General features: G+C 32.5%; 1 protein-coding gene across 1 annotated transcript; it reads right to left on the bottom strand.

The window, feature by feature from the left end:
* Positions 1-2,859: 2,859 nt before the first annotated feature.
* Positions 2,860-12,783, bottom strand: LOC123658820 (serine protease 42-like). Its single transcript, XM_045594119.1, has 8 exons — positions 12,687-12,783; positions 9,144-9,165; positions 8,377-8,524; positions 7,797-7,939; positions 6,031-6,120; positions 5,326-5,417; positions 4,321-4,396; positions 2,860-2,998 (listed from the first exon to the last, which is right to left on the bottom strand). Exons 1-8 carry the CDS (start codon positions 12,732-12,734, stop codon positions 2,946-2,948), a joined length of 672 nt encoding a protein of 223 aa, XP_045450075.1. The 5' UTR covers positions 12,735-12,783; the 3' UTR covers positions 2,860-2,945.
* Positions 12,784-16,154: the final 3,371 nt, after the last annotated feature.

A 16,154-nucleotide genomic window follows, 5' to 3' on the forward strand; every position in this document is an offset into this window, starting at 1 on the left:
TATTGTTGCGAGGGCGTTAACAATGGAAAATTCCCGTTTTTAAACTATCGACTCCAAATTTGGTACGAATCTCCTATATGTGATGTAGAAATGATCGATGAGTGGATTTAAGGATAACTCATGCCCAATAAGGATTACGGGGGCGGGCGTTAACAATGAAAATTTTAAATGTATGTAAGTCCGAAACTACTTAACCAATTTTTATCAAATTTTTTAAGCATCGGTAATTTGGTTCAACTTGGGAGATAGGGTAGTTTTTATCTCAATTGGACCCGATAGGTGGCGCTGCTATTGGTATGTAACTCCGAAACTACTGAACCAATTTTTATCAAATTTTGTATGTATCTGAAATTTTGTCTGACTTGGAATATATGATAGTTTTTATCTCAATTGGACTCGGTAGGTGGCGCTGCTATCGGTATGTAAGCTATCAAATTTGGTAGCTGTTTTCCGGGCAGGACAACGTCTGCCGGGTCCGCTAGTAGTTAATATATATGTAGTGTATGAGTGATATATGCGTATTACATATATAATATAGTTAAATAAATTATAAATGCTAGGTTGCCTGCAGTGTTAAAATATGACTTACTTTCTTGGTAGATGCTTAAAATGTCTTCTTCTAGTTCCTGAAAGGATTTCGGACATGCACCAAATGCATTACAAACCAAGGAGCTTAACCGCCTCGGCGGAACAAAACTCAAACATCCATGCTGTTGCGCTTTGTTAAAGCCAACGGACGATGCTTCTTATCCGCAATTTTCAGCTCAGAAAACATTATGTGACGTATTACAGACAAGATCTAGATTTGCTTGTAAATTTAAGTTAAGTTTCTTGATGTACAATAAAGTGCCAGTATTATTATTATTTGACAAATTTTTTGATATGATAATTTTTATATTCGGTTTAAGCGAACCGTGACGTCGTCTATAGTGAGTTCTTTACAGAAACCCGTAACTATTCAAAGTTTCATATTACAATGAAAGTCTTTGACAGGAGACGACACCATGCCATTTTTTGGTTTGTACGATTTTATTTTTGTGTTAAAAAAATTCTAAACATTTTTTAATATCATATCAAAAATCGCTATTTTTGTTATTTTATTATTTTATTTAATTGGCTAGAGCACCGACACGGTAAGTCGGAGATGCAGGTTCGATCCCCACTAGAACGTTCGATTTTTGATATGATATTAAAAAATGTTTAAATTTTTTGACTAAATAAAAACACTTCTGGAAATAATAATAGAAAATATGTCTGATCGTTAGTTAGTTTATTATCTAAAGTTGATGGCCTTCTATAGTGTTCCTTTCTGCCAGTGGTGACGTGTTTGATTTATAACCTGCTCTAGCCATCATGTGCAAATATAAATATCAATTTATATTTGTACAAAAGGTACGTTAAGGGTCTCAACAACGTGATTCGGAGAGTACGTACAGCTGTCAGTTCCGGTTGTTGATTTTGTAACTGTCTCAACAAAAAGATAAAGTGTTTATTAAAAAGAAATTAATAGATAAAGCTTATTAATTGGCGCAGAACTACATAGATGATAAGGATGTGTGAACTACGCTAACTATTTAAACTATTTAACAACGCTGACTGAAGCTGTAACAAAATTTATATATTATTTTAAAAGAGTAACTGCGGGATTTCTCGCCGATTCTTCTCTACAAAATCTACATTCCGAATCAGTAACTTCACTTTTAAAAATAATAAGCACTTTGAAAATTTTAATTTTTAAAATGACGATTCAAAAGTGCTTTTGAAGCCTATTTAAATAAAGTTATTTTGATTTGATTTGGTTTGTCATCACAGATATAATATGTTAGCGATCTTTAGTCGTTGTAGGAAAATCATTTGCCAACACACAGTGGAATATATGGTGCAGTCGTCTCATGTTTTGAAGAGGGTCCAGCAGAAAAATGTTTACAGATTTATTCAATTCGAAAACACAACTACAAACGTATGTACTATAAAATTAATCAAAAGGGTATTTAGTAAATCCTAAAAGTAAACGAAAAATGTGGTCCAATCAAGATGCAATTACTCCCGACTATCGGATTGAGGTTTTACTGTGAGTCAACGTAAGCCTGCGCAACCAATTAATTGCATTCTAGGTCTAGAATTTAACTAGAATTAGTTCTAAAATGAATCAAGTTTTCTTGAAAAAACCCGACGAACGCTATCCATTAAAAATGAAAAACATATCTTCATTAATTTAAAAAAAAATTGTTGTGACACTCATACTCAGAAAAGGAATGATAAAATCGAAAGAGGTCCATAATTACTGGAAACCTATCAAAATAGGCTTATGGATAGTAGCGGCGAGACTGGAGACGGACAGTGCTTTTATGCAGCACTGGATCAGCTTCTAGCTCCAAAAAAAATACAAAATTTTATTTTCTCTATTAAGTTAAATTGTTACTAACATAGTATTTTTTAAAGTATTTTTTACTTCTCGGATCTTTCAAATTTTTTTTTTTTTTTTTTTTGTTGACAACCTCACATTGGCGGTCGTGGGTTCGATTCCCGCTCAAAGTGGATGTTTGTGTTTACAAAAATATTTATTTTCGGTATGATTGTTTGTCCATGTAGGTCTCCCCACCGTACTTCGAAGAGCACGTTAAACTGTCATATCGACCCCGGTTGTTATCATGAACACCTGATAGCGATCGTTACTCAGATTAGGAAATTATTCTGATTGTTGTATTATGACTCTTCTCCTACATGGAGAAAAAGCCTATAGACCCTAACAGTGGAATGTTAGCCTAAATCGTGATGGACAAATTATTCTATTTATTTATTTACTTAAATTCATAGTTTTCCTCAGTCGTGGGGTGGTTAGTAAATAAAAAACTGAAATTGAAGATGAAGTTTTATTTCATTTACAAATTAATATAACACAATACACACTTCTTGATCTGTTAGCTATCACAATAGCGTTCAATTTATCCAGTGATCTGTGAGATCCAGTCGCTGTACTGAGCAACGTTCACGTACACTGAAACAGAAACACATACAGTTACAGCTAGTTACAGTTACACCATAGGCCACCCGACCGAACGACGAACCAACAATTATAATTGGAATAATAAAGATAATAATAAGTTTTTTTTTAACAAAATACCTACTGTTGGTCTTAATCAATCAGAAAAAGTAATAAATATTACGATTACCGAGTAGTAATCATTACTCAGCAAACATGATTACTTTTTGAATACTTTTTGTAATCTGTACTCATGATTACAGATAACACATTGTAATCTTAATCCTTACTCATTATTCTGATTACATTTTGTCAAAATCTGATTACACTTAACTAGTAAAAAATAGCCTTGAATCCACAAGAACCTAAATAAATAATTAAAATTGGAAAATATGTCTAACAATCATAAGTGTGTTGATATATTGTTGAAATTTCATTCATCTGTGGCGTGAGTCAGCAATCTATCACAATAAGTGTGATAAATGGACTTATAATTGACTAATTTTGACCTTCGTACTTTGCCGATCCCTTGTTAGCTTTCATTGTATCAGAAATATTGGAAATAGCTTCGGAGATGATATTGATTTATCGTCGTTTTCGTTACGAATAATTATTTCTGAACATTTTTTTTTATTCCAGACGTTAAAAATTTTTTAGAAGATCTATCACGTCACTATTTAATATTTATTTATTTATTTTTTGATAACGCATTAGTAGTAGAACCTTCACAAATTATTTTTTATGACAATAGTGTATTTAGTGATGTAGTTACATCACTAAATACACTTACATAATATTTTGTATATTGTACTTAAATGGCGATTAAAGACCGCATATAATATATCCTTGTGATTAGAATCAAATCTTAACTGGATGTTTAAGAATATCTTTGCAATAATTAATTCCCTATTTTTTATACCACTAGATCGGTTTTATGCTAATAGATTAACAAGCGTACAGGTCAGCCAATGACCAGCGATTAACGTAGCTTATAAACGCCTGCAACACCAGAAGCATCGCAAACGCATTGCCGACTCTACGCCCGACTCTGTCCAGGATCTCTGGTTATCTTACTCACCACAGGAACAAAACATTGCTTGAAAGCAGAATTATTTAGCTGTGATCTTCTGTGAGGTCGAGGTACTTCCTCAATCTGACTGCTCCAGATTTTGAGGATATTTCCTGCTGTGCCCTACCTCAGTGAAATGTTACAATCATCTATGATGTGTGACCAATGTGCCTACTTTTTTCCTCGATAAGAGAAGCATTTTGCTTAGCAAAAGGATATTTGCAAGTTATAACAGAATATTCTTGAATAATATAAGCACAATACTCACCAGCTTGACCTTCAGAAACGGAAGAGAGAACTCCGTACTGTACGCCCTCGCTCACGAGGGGACCGCCCAAGTCAAACTGTTACAAATATTTTAGATTTATTAGAAAGTCATAGAAATTAAAAATAAAATCCCTAAACTAGAAAAAAAGTAAATCCATCCGTTAAGTTAGCTTTATATCTTACGGTTAAGTTAAAGATCTTCATAGATGTACGAAAGATACACGTTTATTTGGCACGTTACAAAAATCGCAGACAGTTTTTACACAAAAAGAATAACAGCAGTAATATAGACTACAAAAAAAAAGAATATCATCAAAAAACAAATCATAAAAAAATTAAAATCTAAAATTTCCAAAAATTAAAAAAATAAAATAAAATATAAAATAAGAAATTATATAAGTACAAATACCGTCCGCAAATCTGATTACTTAGCACAGATAAAGAATATTTAAAAATAATAAAGTATATTACTTTATTAAAAAAGATATAAAATATCCTAGAAATTTAATGTAGCAAAGACTATACGGTATAATATACATATGTATCTTATGTTTATCTATATCTTTATATTTTAACTTTCTATGGGTGATAAAATTTATATAATATTTTTTTTTATTGCAGATCAATAAAAAGTATATACAAAATAATTCAATAAAGACAATCTTGTCACTATAATCGATCCTTTAGTGGCAACCTTACTGGATTACATAAAAATGGACAGCTGTAAATGCATAAAATTCATTTCATAAAGCTTATCCTGATATATCTAAACGGCTTCTAAACGGCTGGACTGATTTGGTCGAAATATCGTGTGTACGTTTCAGTGGGTAAATGAATAGGTTGAAAACACAATTAGACTCGGTAGGCGGCGCTACTGTCGGTATGTCCGGAACCAAATTACGTAGCTGCTGTTCCAAACAGGACAACGTCTACCGCATCCGGTAGTGATTTATATATAAATTTCTGGTACAATGAAATAATTGAGATATCAAATATATTTATTTACCTGACTAGCTTGTCCATCTTCGCTGACGACAACGATGTTACCGTCCTGTTCTTCGACAGAACCTTCGAAGCAGTTCAGTACTTCACCGGGAGCTAAATTCATAGATTCGTGTTAGCGTTTTATTTTATTTATTTACTACGAATAAAAAATCACAGAGCTTTATACTGTGTACTAAGGTTAAAATATTATACGATTGCTGCTATCCAGCACACCCACAATCAATACCTTCAATTTGTGATTTACATTTTTTTCGTTAAATTTAGTGACTCCCTGACGCCGCGTTGGCGCAACGGTCACAGCCATGGATTGTACCCGTTGTGCTGGCGGTTGCGGGTTCGATCCCCGCACATGACAAACATTTGTATTGGCCATACAGGTGTTTGCCGTGGTCTGGGTGTTTGTGCAGTCCTTGTGGGTCTCCCCACCGTGCCTCGGAGAGCACGTTAAGCCGTCGGTCCCGGTTGTTATCATGTACACCTGATAGCGATCGTTACTCATAGTAGGGAATATATCCGCCAACCCGCATTGGAGCAGCGTGGTAGATTAAGCTCTGATCCTTCTCCTACACGGGGAAAGAGGCCTATGCCCAACAGTGGGATATTACAGGCTGAAGCGAGTGACTCCCTGAATTTAGATTCGGGCGTATATATTTGTCTAGGTAAGAAGAGCTTTGCACTTTAAAAACCATGAATAAATGTAACTCACCACCACTTTCGCTGGCACCCCAGCCGCAGACCTTGCCAGAGGCGGGCAGCGCAGTATCCTCGTTAGCAAGAGTAACGGGGGCGATGTTGTCTACAAAAGTACACACAAATATATATATATATATATGAAAAAGTAGAAGTATATATATATATATATATATATATATATATATATATATATATATATATATATATATATAGACCCATCTTCAACAAACAAATTTAACAATACACTTCTACTTTTTCAAAGCTTTCAGTGACACAGATGATGATTTTTATAACAGAGTATTTTTTATGATAAAATTGTTTTCAAAAATAACCAAGAACTATATTAAAACAGCTCCATCAGTTAAATAAGAAACATCAGACGCCTTAAAACGAAATTGGACGAAATTGGTTACCCGAAACTTGGCGCTAACTTCCGACGACCTTTTAATTAAATGAGCAGTTGTTAGCATCGTATTTTAATTGTACCCCCACTCGTTTTCAGAGGAACAACTTCTTTTCGAACATTTTGTTTAGAATTTTTCAAATCAGATAACAAATTTGATAGTTTTAAATATCAAGACTGAAAAATACAGATTGGTATAACAAATAATCAAAATAAAATTTAATGTCTACAGGCTCATCGGCAGGGTACTAATAAAGCTATCTGACGCAAAACGGTGTTCAAGTAATAAAAAATTATGATATCATTTTCTTTTATACAATCAAACTGCACCTCATCAATCAGACATTACTGTGTATCTATGAATAAATAATTGTGTTTGCTCGCAAACGAAAAAAAAACCGACTTCAATTACATCGACGAGTAATACAACGTAGATCGACGAAAAATAGTCAAGTAACTACGCGTTATCAAAGATTACTCAAAAAGTAGTTATCAGATCTCAATAAAATTTATATGTGACCAGATGACAAACATCAGCTTTCGATTAAATTAAAAATTATTAAAATCGGTACACCCAGTAAAAAGTTATGGCGGATTTTCAAGAAGTTCCCTCGATTTCTCTGGGATCCCATCATCAGATCCTGGTTTTCGTATTATGGTACTAAACTAAGGATATCTTCTTTCCAACAAAAAAAGAATTATCAAAATCGGTACATCCAGTAGAAAGTTATGTCGTATAATACAACGTAGGTCGACGAAAAAAGCGTCAAGTAAAAACACATTATTAGATATAACTCGAAAAGTAGTTGTTATATCTCAAATAAATTTAAATGGGACCAATTGGCACACAACACCTTTCGATTAAAAAAAATTGTCGAAATCGGTCCACACGGTCAAAAGTTCTGATGTAACATACATAAAAAAAAATACAGTCGAATTGAGAACCTCCTCCTTTTTTGGAAGTCAATTTGAACAACGACAAAGTGTTTAATTTGAGACTTATCCGCTCCAAGTCTAGACTTTAATTACATCGTAGATATCATTTCCATATTTCCATTACGCAGTTCTATGATATCTGATCGCTTTAGTTACCAATTAGCAATATTATATATTTTCTTTAATTGTTTTATTATAATCAAATTATTGTTAATATCTTAAAATTTTCGAAAAATATCTTAATGAGTTCTGTTGTTCGTCGTTACTTTGTATGTCGCACATATATGTAATATCGCTGTTTTGAAAATTTTAACAATAATTAACATATTCATTAAGCAAATTGAAATCGAACATCAGCTGATATGTTTAATCCATTTTAAATAAAGATTCTGTCTGAAAATTATTATGGTAGGTGTGTATTGTATGATGGTGCAAATTACCAGTGTTTTCCAAAATCCTGCCGAGGTCGATGAGGGCAATATCGGCGCTGGGATGGGCACGGACGGCTGCTACACCAGCTTCAGTCACCAGCTCGGGATGGACAACGTTGAGAGCGCCATAACGAATCCAGATGAAACGATTGCTTGAAATCAAAATATACTTTATTCAAGTAAGTTTTTAAAGTGCTTTTGTATCGCTATTGTATAATAATTTGTTATTTTTTGCGAAAATACTCAAGTTTCGTGATTTTAATATACGACTAGAAACACAAAGGTTACAAACAAAATAATTCATATTATTATTTAATTTGTTGATTATTTCTACAACGACGATGTGGAGCAGACTTTCAACATAGCTTTCTCAAGAACAGGAAAACTGTTACATAAAGTTTCATTTTAAAATATTCTCTTTTTTATATATATGACTAGGTCGGCAAACAAGCGTATGGCTCACTTGGTAGTAAGCGATTACCGTAGCTTATAGACGTCTGCAACACCAGAAACATCGCAAGCGCGTTGCCGACCCTACCCCCATTCCCCCCCCCCCATGAGCTTTTGATTAATTTACGCATATACGTACTCCTGAACGCATCTAGCAGAAGTGATGACCCAGGATTGGTTGATGATGGAGCCGACGCATGATCTGAGTAGGCCGGCACCAGTGGAGGTGGCAAGACGCAAGTGTACGAGCCAAGGGTTCTCTCCGGATTGGGCAGGAGAAGACAGCGCTGTTAAAAGAATAAGATTAAGCATACAAAACCTACAGACGGGCTTCATAAATTTAGACTTTTGTCCAGTAACAGACCGGTGCTATAAACTTAACTTTAACACATCAGTACATTACAGTACAAGACAAAATGAAATAGCGATTGTCGAATTCACTTGCATACGAGTCAGTCTTTAATTATGTAAAATTTCCACTTTTTCGTTGTGTTTGTATTACTGGCCCTGACGCAAATTAATGAGAAATTTTTATAAAGGTATAGTTGCGCTCTCTGGAAAATTTAGGTAGTGATAAGGACAGTAGTCCTTTAGTGGCCGTCTCCAAGGTTAATGGTAAGAAACTTTTTATAATTTTTTAAATAATATTTTTATCGGCTTATAATATATTTTCATTATGTACGTAATCCATAATTAAAGAATTTATGTCAAATAATCGTAAGTAAATAACAAAAAATTTACTCAAATTATTGATAAAAAACGTAATTTCTTGTTTTAATACGACTCTTTAAATATTTTTTGTAGTTGTTATTTTTAAATGATGATTAAATGTAAAAGTGATTAGTAATAAAAATAAAATGATTTAAAGATTTCATATTTTGTGCTTTTTTTTCATTATCAACTTACATGCTACGCCATAGCTGCGAGCCTGAAACAAAGAAAGTATTTAATTAGAAAAAGCAATACAGAAGAATAATTCCAGTAATCTAAGCATTGTATAAGTCACTAACATTATGTCCGTGGCTTTACCCGCAAAGATTACATGATTTTTAACCGACTTCAAAATAAGGAGGAGGTTCTCAACTCGACTGTAGTTTTATGTGTATAAATTTTTACAGGGTGGAGTGATTTTAATTTTAAAAAAATATTCGTAGGCTGGTGCTTGTCACAAGGTCTTATTTAAATTTGATCAACATCTGATACCTCTATACCTCTGGTACCTTCTCTTATGAGGAAAGGAACATTTTATTTTAATACCTATTTTTCAAAAGTCTATATACCTATATAGCTATAGTCTATGTTCCCACTCGTTAATATGAAAAAAAATTAGCCTAAAGCCTTTGTCGGTAAATGGGCTATCAAACACAAAAAAAATCAATTCAAACCAGTATTTCTGAAATTAGTGTGTTTAAACAAGCAAACAAATAAACAAACTTTTCAACTTTATAATATCAGTATAGGTAATGCGTATTGTGCTGCATATGCGTCATGTCCGAAATAAAAAAAATATTATCATTTTTAGACTCAAATTAAAATTTACTTCGCTCATAATAGAACTTAAATATTTTCCTTTAGTTCGTGATTAGGTTGTTTTGTCTTTAAAAGTTTCTTTCTTTTGAAAGAGATTCCACTTCCACTTCAACCTATCTCAGTCCACTGCTGGACATAGGCCTCCACAAGCTCGCGCCAAAATAACGTGAACTCATGTGTGTTGCCCATAGTCACCACGCTGGGCAGGCGGGTTGGTGACCGAAGGGCTGGCTTTGTCGCACCGAAGACGCTCAAGAAAGAGATTCGCTCATCGATTATATTTTCGTTTGACAATTTATCTTATTATTTTTAATAAATTTAAAATTTTACCAATATTTACCAAAACTTATTATCCTGCCCTCTTAGGTTATACCTATGGTCGAATTATTATTAAGTATGGATGAATTAGTTATGTGATAAACACTATTTAATTTTTGTAAAAAGTGTGAAATCAGCAAAGATAATAACCATTAATTAATTTAACTCGTGATAGATACGCGTTTTATCATTATAATTACTTAAAATAATCCACTGATTAGATGAAGGCCACGAATATTAGTTTTTAATAAGAATTAAGTATGTACGAGTATATTCAACTAAATGATATGTTAATAATATCTTGTAAATTTCAAAATTTAATCATAGTCGTAACTTTTTTTTTGTTAACATGAAAGTTGAAACAAAAACTTTTTATTTTTATTTTTACTGACTAAATGTGTTACATTACGACGACTACTCAAAAAGACTTTCGGTTACAGATTTAGAAGGGATTTATCATATTTCATTACTATATTTGAAATTTAAGAATTAGTAAGTGATAATAAAGATTTGTGAATAATAACTCACTTAAATATACGCGTGAAATTGGTCCATGCAACTGATACAGACCATTAGAAATGGATAACATATCCAACGCATTTCCACAAAGTGTTTTTTTATTGCTTCCGGGCAATTTAACTTGAAAACAATAAATAAAACACTTACTTGTGTGCTTTATTGATTGTAATCTATTTATTTTGCGTAAATGATATTAATGGAGCAGGCATAACTAATTTTAGCTTACTTCGAAATTATTAAAAAAAGTTTGTAAGAGTGTGAAGTAACTTCTTACTTGTGTACATAAGTATATGAACGCACGTAAGAAGTTATACTTCATTGGCTAGCTAACTTCACGTTGCTAACTTCTTCTTCGTTGACTAGATAACTCCAGGGTGTCGGTTTTTTGGCGACGGTGTGCGCGCGCATTGTAAAAATTTACTCTCATAATTTTTCCTAACGTGCCAAAACATGTATAACTTCAAAAATATTGATTCATGGCGGAGTGCTAGATTACAAATTCAAACGAAATATTTTCTCAGAACATTATCATTACCTTAAAAATACTATCAAATAATATAAGTACCTATTACATGATGAAGTTACGAAAACAAATAATTTGGCAATTTGTAAATATAAAAAAAATACTATTATTACAAAAACAAAACTTATGATTTGCACATAAATTGAAATAGTGAAATCGATAACGTAAATTATTATTATCAACTTTTAAGACCGATTAAATAACATTATCTTGCCTTACGTTTGACACTCGTAATAACTAAAAAATAATTAATAACGTATATACATATTAAATATTTTCTATAAAATACAATAGTTATAACTACTAACTGTATATAGAAACTGTTATAAAAACTCAAATTCGTGAGCAGATTATTTGTAAAGATGTGCCATTTCCTTGTAGACGATCAATCCTCAGTTTTCTCGCACCTGACTCTTTAAACGCAATTTAATGGCTCATAAACATGGGGTCATTGATCTCGTGCTCTAGCTTGGTCATGTATTACTTAAAAACTCGGTAAATGGGTAAGCGTTACATAAGTAATAGCGAATAATCGAGGGAAAAAACTACCCGTTATATGTATATATATTAAACTAGCTGACCCGGCGAACTTCGTATCGCCTAACACAAACTTTATCGTATGGTATTAAAGTTCAAATTGACTTTTAAGTATTATCACAAATCTTTTGTATGGGAGTATAGAAAAGTGTTGTTTTTAGACTTTTTCAGGAAATTTAAAATATTTTTTTTTTTAGAATTTTTCTCTCCGTAAGAACCATCCTCGTACTTCAAGGAATATTTTAAAAAAAGAATTAACGAAATCAGTCCAACCGTTCTCGAGTTTTGCGCTTAGCAACACATTCAGCGACTCATTTTTATATTATAGATATATATTAAATATAATATTAAATATATATGAATTATATATTATGTCAATTCAATATTTATATGTAATTACATAAGACTAATAGGATCAAAGGCATACACTATATACGTCAGAATGAAGTAAATTAGACGAAACATTATCAGTAATTATGAACTTTTGGCTTTATTTTTACATTAATATCCTTAACAGAAATGTAAAATATTTGGAGTAGGAACATATTTTTATTTACTTTATGTAAGGTAGTAATTTTTTATATTGATTAAATATTAAAAACATAAAACGAAGTATATCAAAGCTTAAGCATAACTGACTCAACTTACTTGCAAAGCTTAGACAGCTACGCAGAAGAAACGATGACCACATAGGTACTTATATAATTATATAACGCTATATAGGTAGCTAGCATAGCCTTAAAATATATTTGAGATAGTTAAACAGCAAAATCCATAATTTAGTCATATTTTAGTACACAGTGTTTTCTTTTTTTCTTTTCTTTTTTTTTTTACTAATTTCCGATTCAAATTTTAACAAACTTTTTGCTGAAACAACGTTTATTATTTCAGAAAGACTTATTTTTATTTTTTATTTTAGTTATTTTCATTATAGTTTGTTGTTACAGGATAATTATTTTGATGTAATTTTTCTTTGCGTAACTTAGTAAATAAATAAAAAAATCTAGTAAAAACAATTTTACCTGCACTGCAGCTGCAAAGCACAATAAAGCCAAACCGAAAACCTTCATCTTCGAACAGGGAACAATGAACCACTAAACGATTTCCAGCTAATTAACGCGTACTAATTAACCATTTATCAGTGGTTATCACTTACGTCAGAGATTATTATTATTTTAACAAATTTTTTCGAGTGTAAAATGTTTAATCCATTAAAAGTACAATCTATAGATATTATTTAATCGTAATATCTATAGTGTATCAGTTATGTTGACGCTAAGCAAGAAAGTAATATGTTTGTACGGAATTCTATTTCATTGGAGTTTATTTTTTAAGAACTTATAACGATAAAAGGCGTATGGAATCAATAATTGTGTTTGCTCACAATCGAAAAAAAAAACGACATCAGTTACATCGACCGTAATGCAATACAATACCGCGCATCTTAAGTTCGGTTATGGAAATAATCTTTGGAGGAAGCTAGACCTGATTTACGGTTGTAGGCAGACCCTGGCCATTTCGATTTACCGTCCTATGAAGTAAAATAATAAGCAATGAAATTTCATATGAAAATTTGACTGGTCTTTTTTCCAGCCCGTTGTTCCATTATTTCATAAAATAATCAAAATAATCAAGGGAAATATCCGGAATACATTTCCGCTAACCCTTTCTTAGGCCATTCTATAATTCCATAAAATTATCGAGTATTTTGGCTGAAGAATGCCTATGGTAGGCATACAACGGTGGATCCGCTCTTGTATTAAAAAATACGTATATAGTTATGTAGATACAGATCATGTGACAGATGGAATGACAGGTGAGAAAATTTCTAACAATAAAAGCGTTGACTTTTGTTTCAAAAGGAACCCTACCAACTTATAATCACAGCCTTAGATAGAGATTTTATTAAGGGGGGGGAGGGCGTTCGTGAATCTTGTACTTACTTTTTTGCCACACCAGCTAGGATTTTTGTCATAGTATCTACTTACCTCTCATATCCCGAAAAATAACCAGCACTTTATAGTTAACTAGCGACTCGCTCCGGCTTCGCACGGGTATAAAATATAATTATAGCCTATGTCATTCACTGAAAAAATGATTAAAATCGATCCAGTAGTTTTGATTTATTCATTACTGCCCGTGGGCCCGCACGCGTTAACTTTAGAGTAAAAGCCGGCCGGAACCGCCGCAAACGCTACGTACCGCAATTTATAAATCTGTAATATCTTCGAAAATATTCATTTAAATCATATGCCGTAAAGGGCCATATAGATCTATATTAAATCAACAATGTATTTAAGGTATTTAATTAGATAAGGATAAATCCTGTATTGGTTAAAATAGCTTTGAATATTAGCCATTATTTGTCGTAAAAGTAAATGACAAAAAAATGTTATTGTGGGGTATCCATAAGAGATAGACATATACCATAGCAGAGTTTTTTGTAGACCTTTTCAATGTGTACAATACTTAGTACATTATTTTGATAAATTTCGTAGGGTTCAGGCTGCGTTTGCAATGTAAGCGGAAAAAATGTAATTATTTACGACATCGGCCATTCTCCGATTAGCAAATTTTTCGTGTCCGGGCTTGTTTAAACCGTAATATCATCATATTCAATCATGCACTTTTTTATATATTTTAGATAGCATCCGTACCTAGCTGTAAAAGAAATATTGGCTTCTGTTTTAAGTAATTAAGACGAAATTAATTTAACTTATGTTCAAAAAACCTCTGTTCTCTAATTACCGTGGCGTGTCCGCACACCAATTTAATCTTAAAACTTGCTTGTAATTTTTATAGCGTATAGATTTACTTTGATCCATTCAACGTTTTAAACGATATTAAGCAGCGTGTATCGCATAACAAAATATCAACTCAATAGAACCAGTCTACAAATAATTATTATGAAGTAATCGTATGTCCAATGGAAACTTCTAATTACCGTAACATCTGCTGTTCTCGAGTGCACATCCCTAAATAAAAGTATTTGGCACATCACTACCGTACGCATCGCGTCTCCTCAGTGTGTACCGAGGTCCATCAGCAGTTGTATGACTCTCATGTTAGTGTACCGCCAATGAAGCACGTGAGTATATAATTACCGTAGCCTTGGTTAAAAACTTTTCTAATTACCGTTGTTCTTATTTTAATACTAGATTTTTAAGATAGACCCAAGTTGATCATGTAAATGAAGACAGTACTTTGGCCTCCGTACGTTGTAATAAGCTAGAATTTGTATACTGTGTCGGTTTTAAACATTTTTATGAAAATTTATCGTTTTCTAATTACCGTATACTAATTACCATATGTTTATAATTACCGTTGTATGAAAAAGTAATACTTGTTTACCGCGGTTTTCGTAGATTATTATTATTACTGTCCGTAAATATGTCTATATTCATCAAATTATTAGTTTATAAGATAGGAAAACCTAAAAAGACCAAAGAGGAAGTTAAAGAAAATAGAAGGCTTGCCGCGCGACAATGCCGAGAACGAATTAAAAATGCCCCTTTTTGTATTAGCAATCAAAAAAAAAATAAAGGATAAAGAAGGGTACAATAAAAAAATAAAAAAATACTGCCTATCTGCGAAATGTCACCAAAAGCCGGAAGAAAACTCAAAAAAGAAGTAGAGAAAATTTCAGAGCTTACTATAAAAGACAAAAGGAAAAGGGAAAATTGAAAACTATCGAGGAAGAAGTGACCTTAGATATAGAGGTGCTTGATAACAATATAACAGATCCTCTTGAAACTTTGTCACACCACATCTCAATGATTTATGATACTCGCTGCGCTAAAAAGTACACTAAAAGAGTACAAATTGTCCCGAAAATCCCAAATCAAAAAAAGAAGATAATCAGCAAGACGAAATTTTTCTGCAGTCAACTTCTTTTGAAAAAGAATTAGTTCCCTTGAAAAAGACACCAAATTTTAAACCTTCTTTAACTACATCAACGCCGCGTCCATCTAGTGCTCTGTCATCATCTTCTACTGAAAGTATGTTATTTTATTATTAATTAATAATGAGCATTTGACCGAAAATAAAGATACAAGTGTGAATATTACGGAACGAGCGTCTTCCTTGTGTTCAACACCAACTTCACCAACTTCACCATCTTCAAAGATAACTGTCGAGAAACCGATACGTAAAAAAATCTCACTCTTATTGTTATTTAGAAGGCATGTATAGAAAACAAATAAAGAAATGTCATATTTGAGACAAAACAATAGAGCTAAGAAGAGCAAAAGAAAAGTACAGGAAGCAAGCATTAAGACTGAAATATAAAACACGCTACATCCAAAACCAAAACAAAGTCATGATAAAGAAATAGAACCAAAGTATTTACATAATAATAATATAGGGACTACTGTAGAGAAAACCAAACAAGACGTCCAAATTTTTGTAGAGCAAGATGAGAACAGTCGCATTTGTCCTGGCAAGAGAGAATATATTTCAAGAAAAACGTGGTGTGAACTCATGTGCCTTGT

Source organism: Melitaea cinxia, chromosome 13 (assembly GCF_905220565.1).
Source record: "Melitaea cinxia chromosome 13, ilMelCinx1.1, whole genome shotgun sequence".
NCBI classification, from domain to species: Eukaryota; Metazoa; Arthropoda; class Insecta; order Lepidoptera; family Nymphalidae; genus Melitaea; species Melitaea cinxia.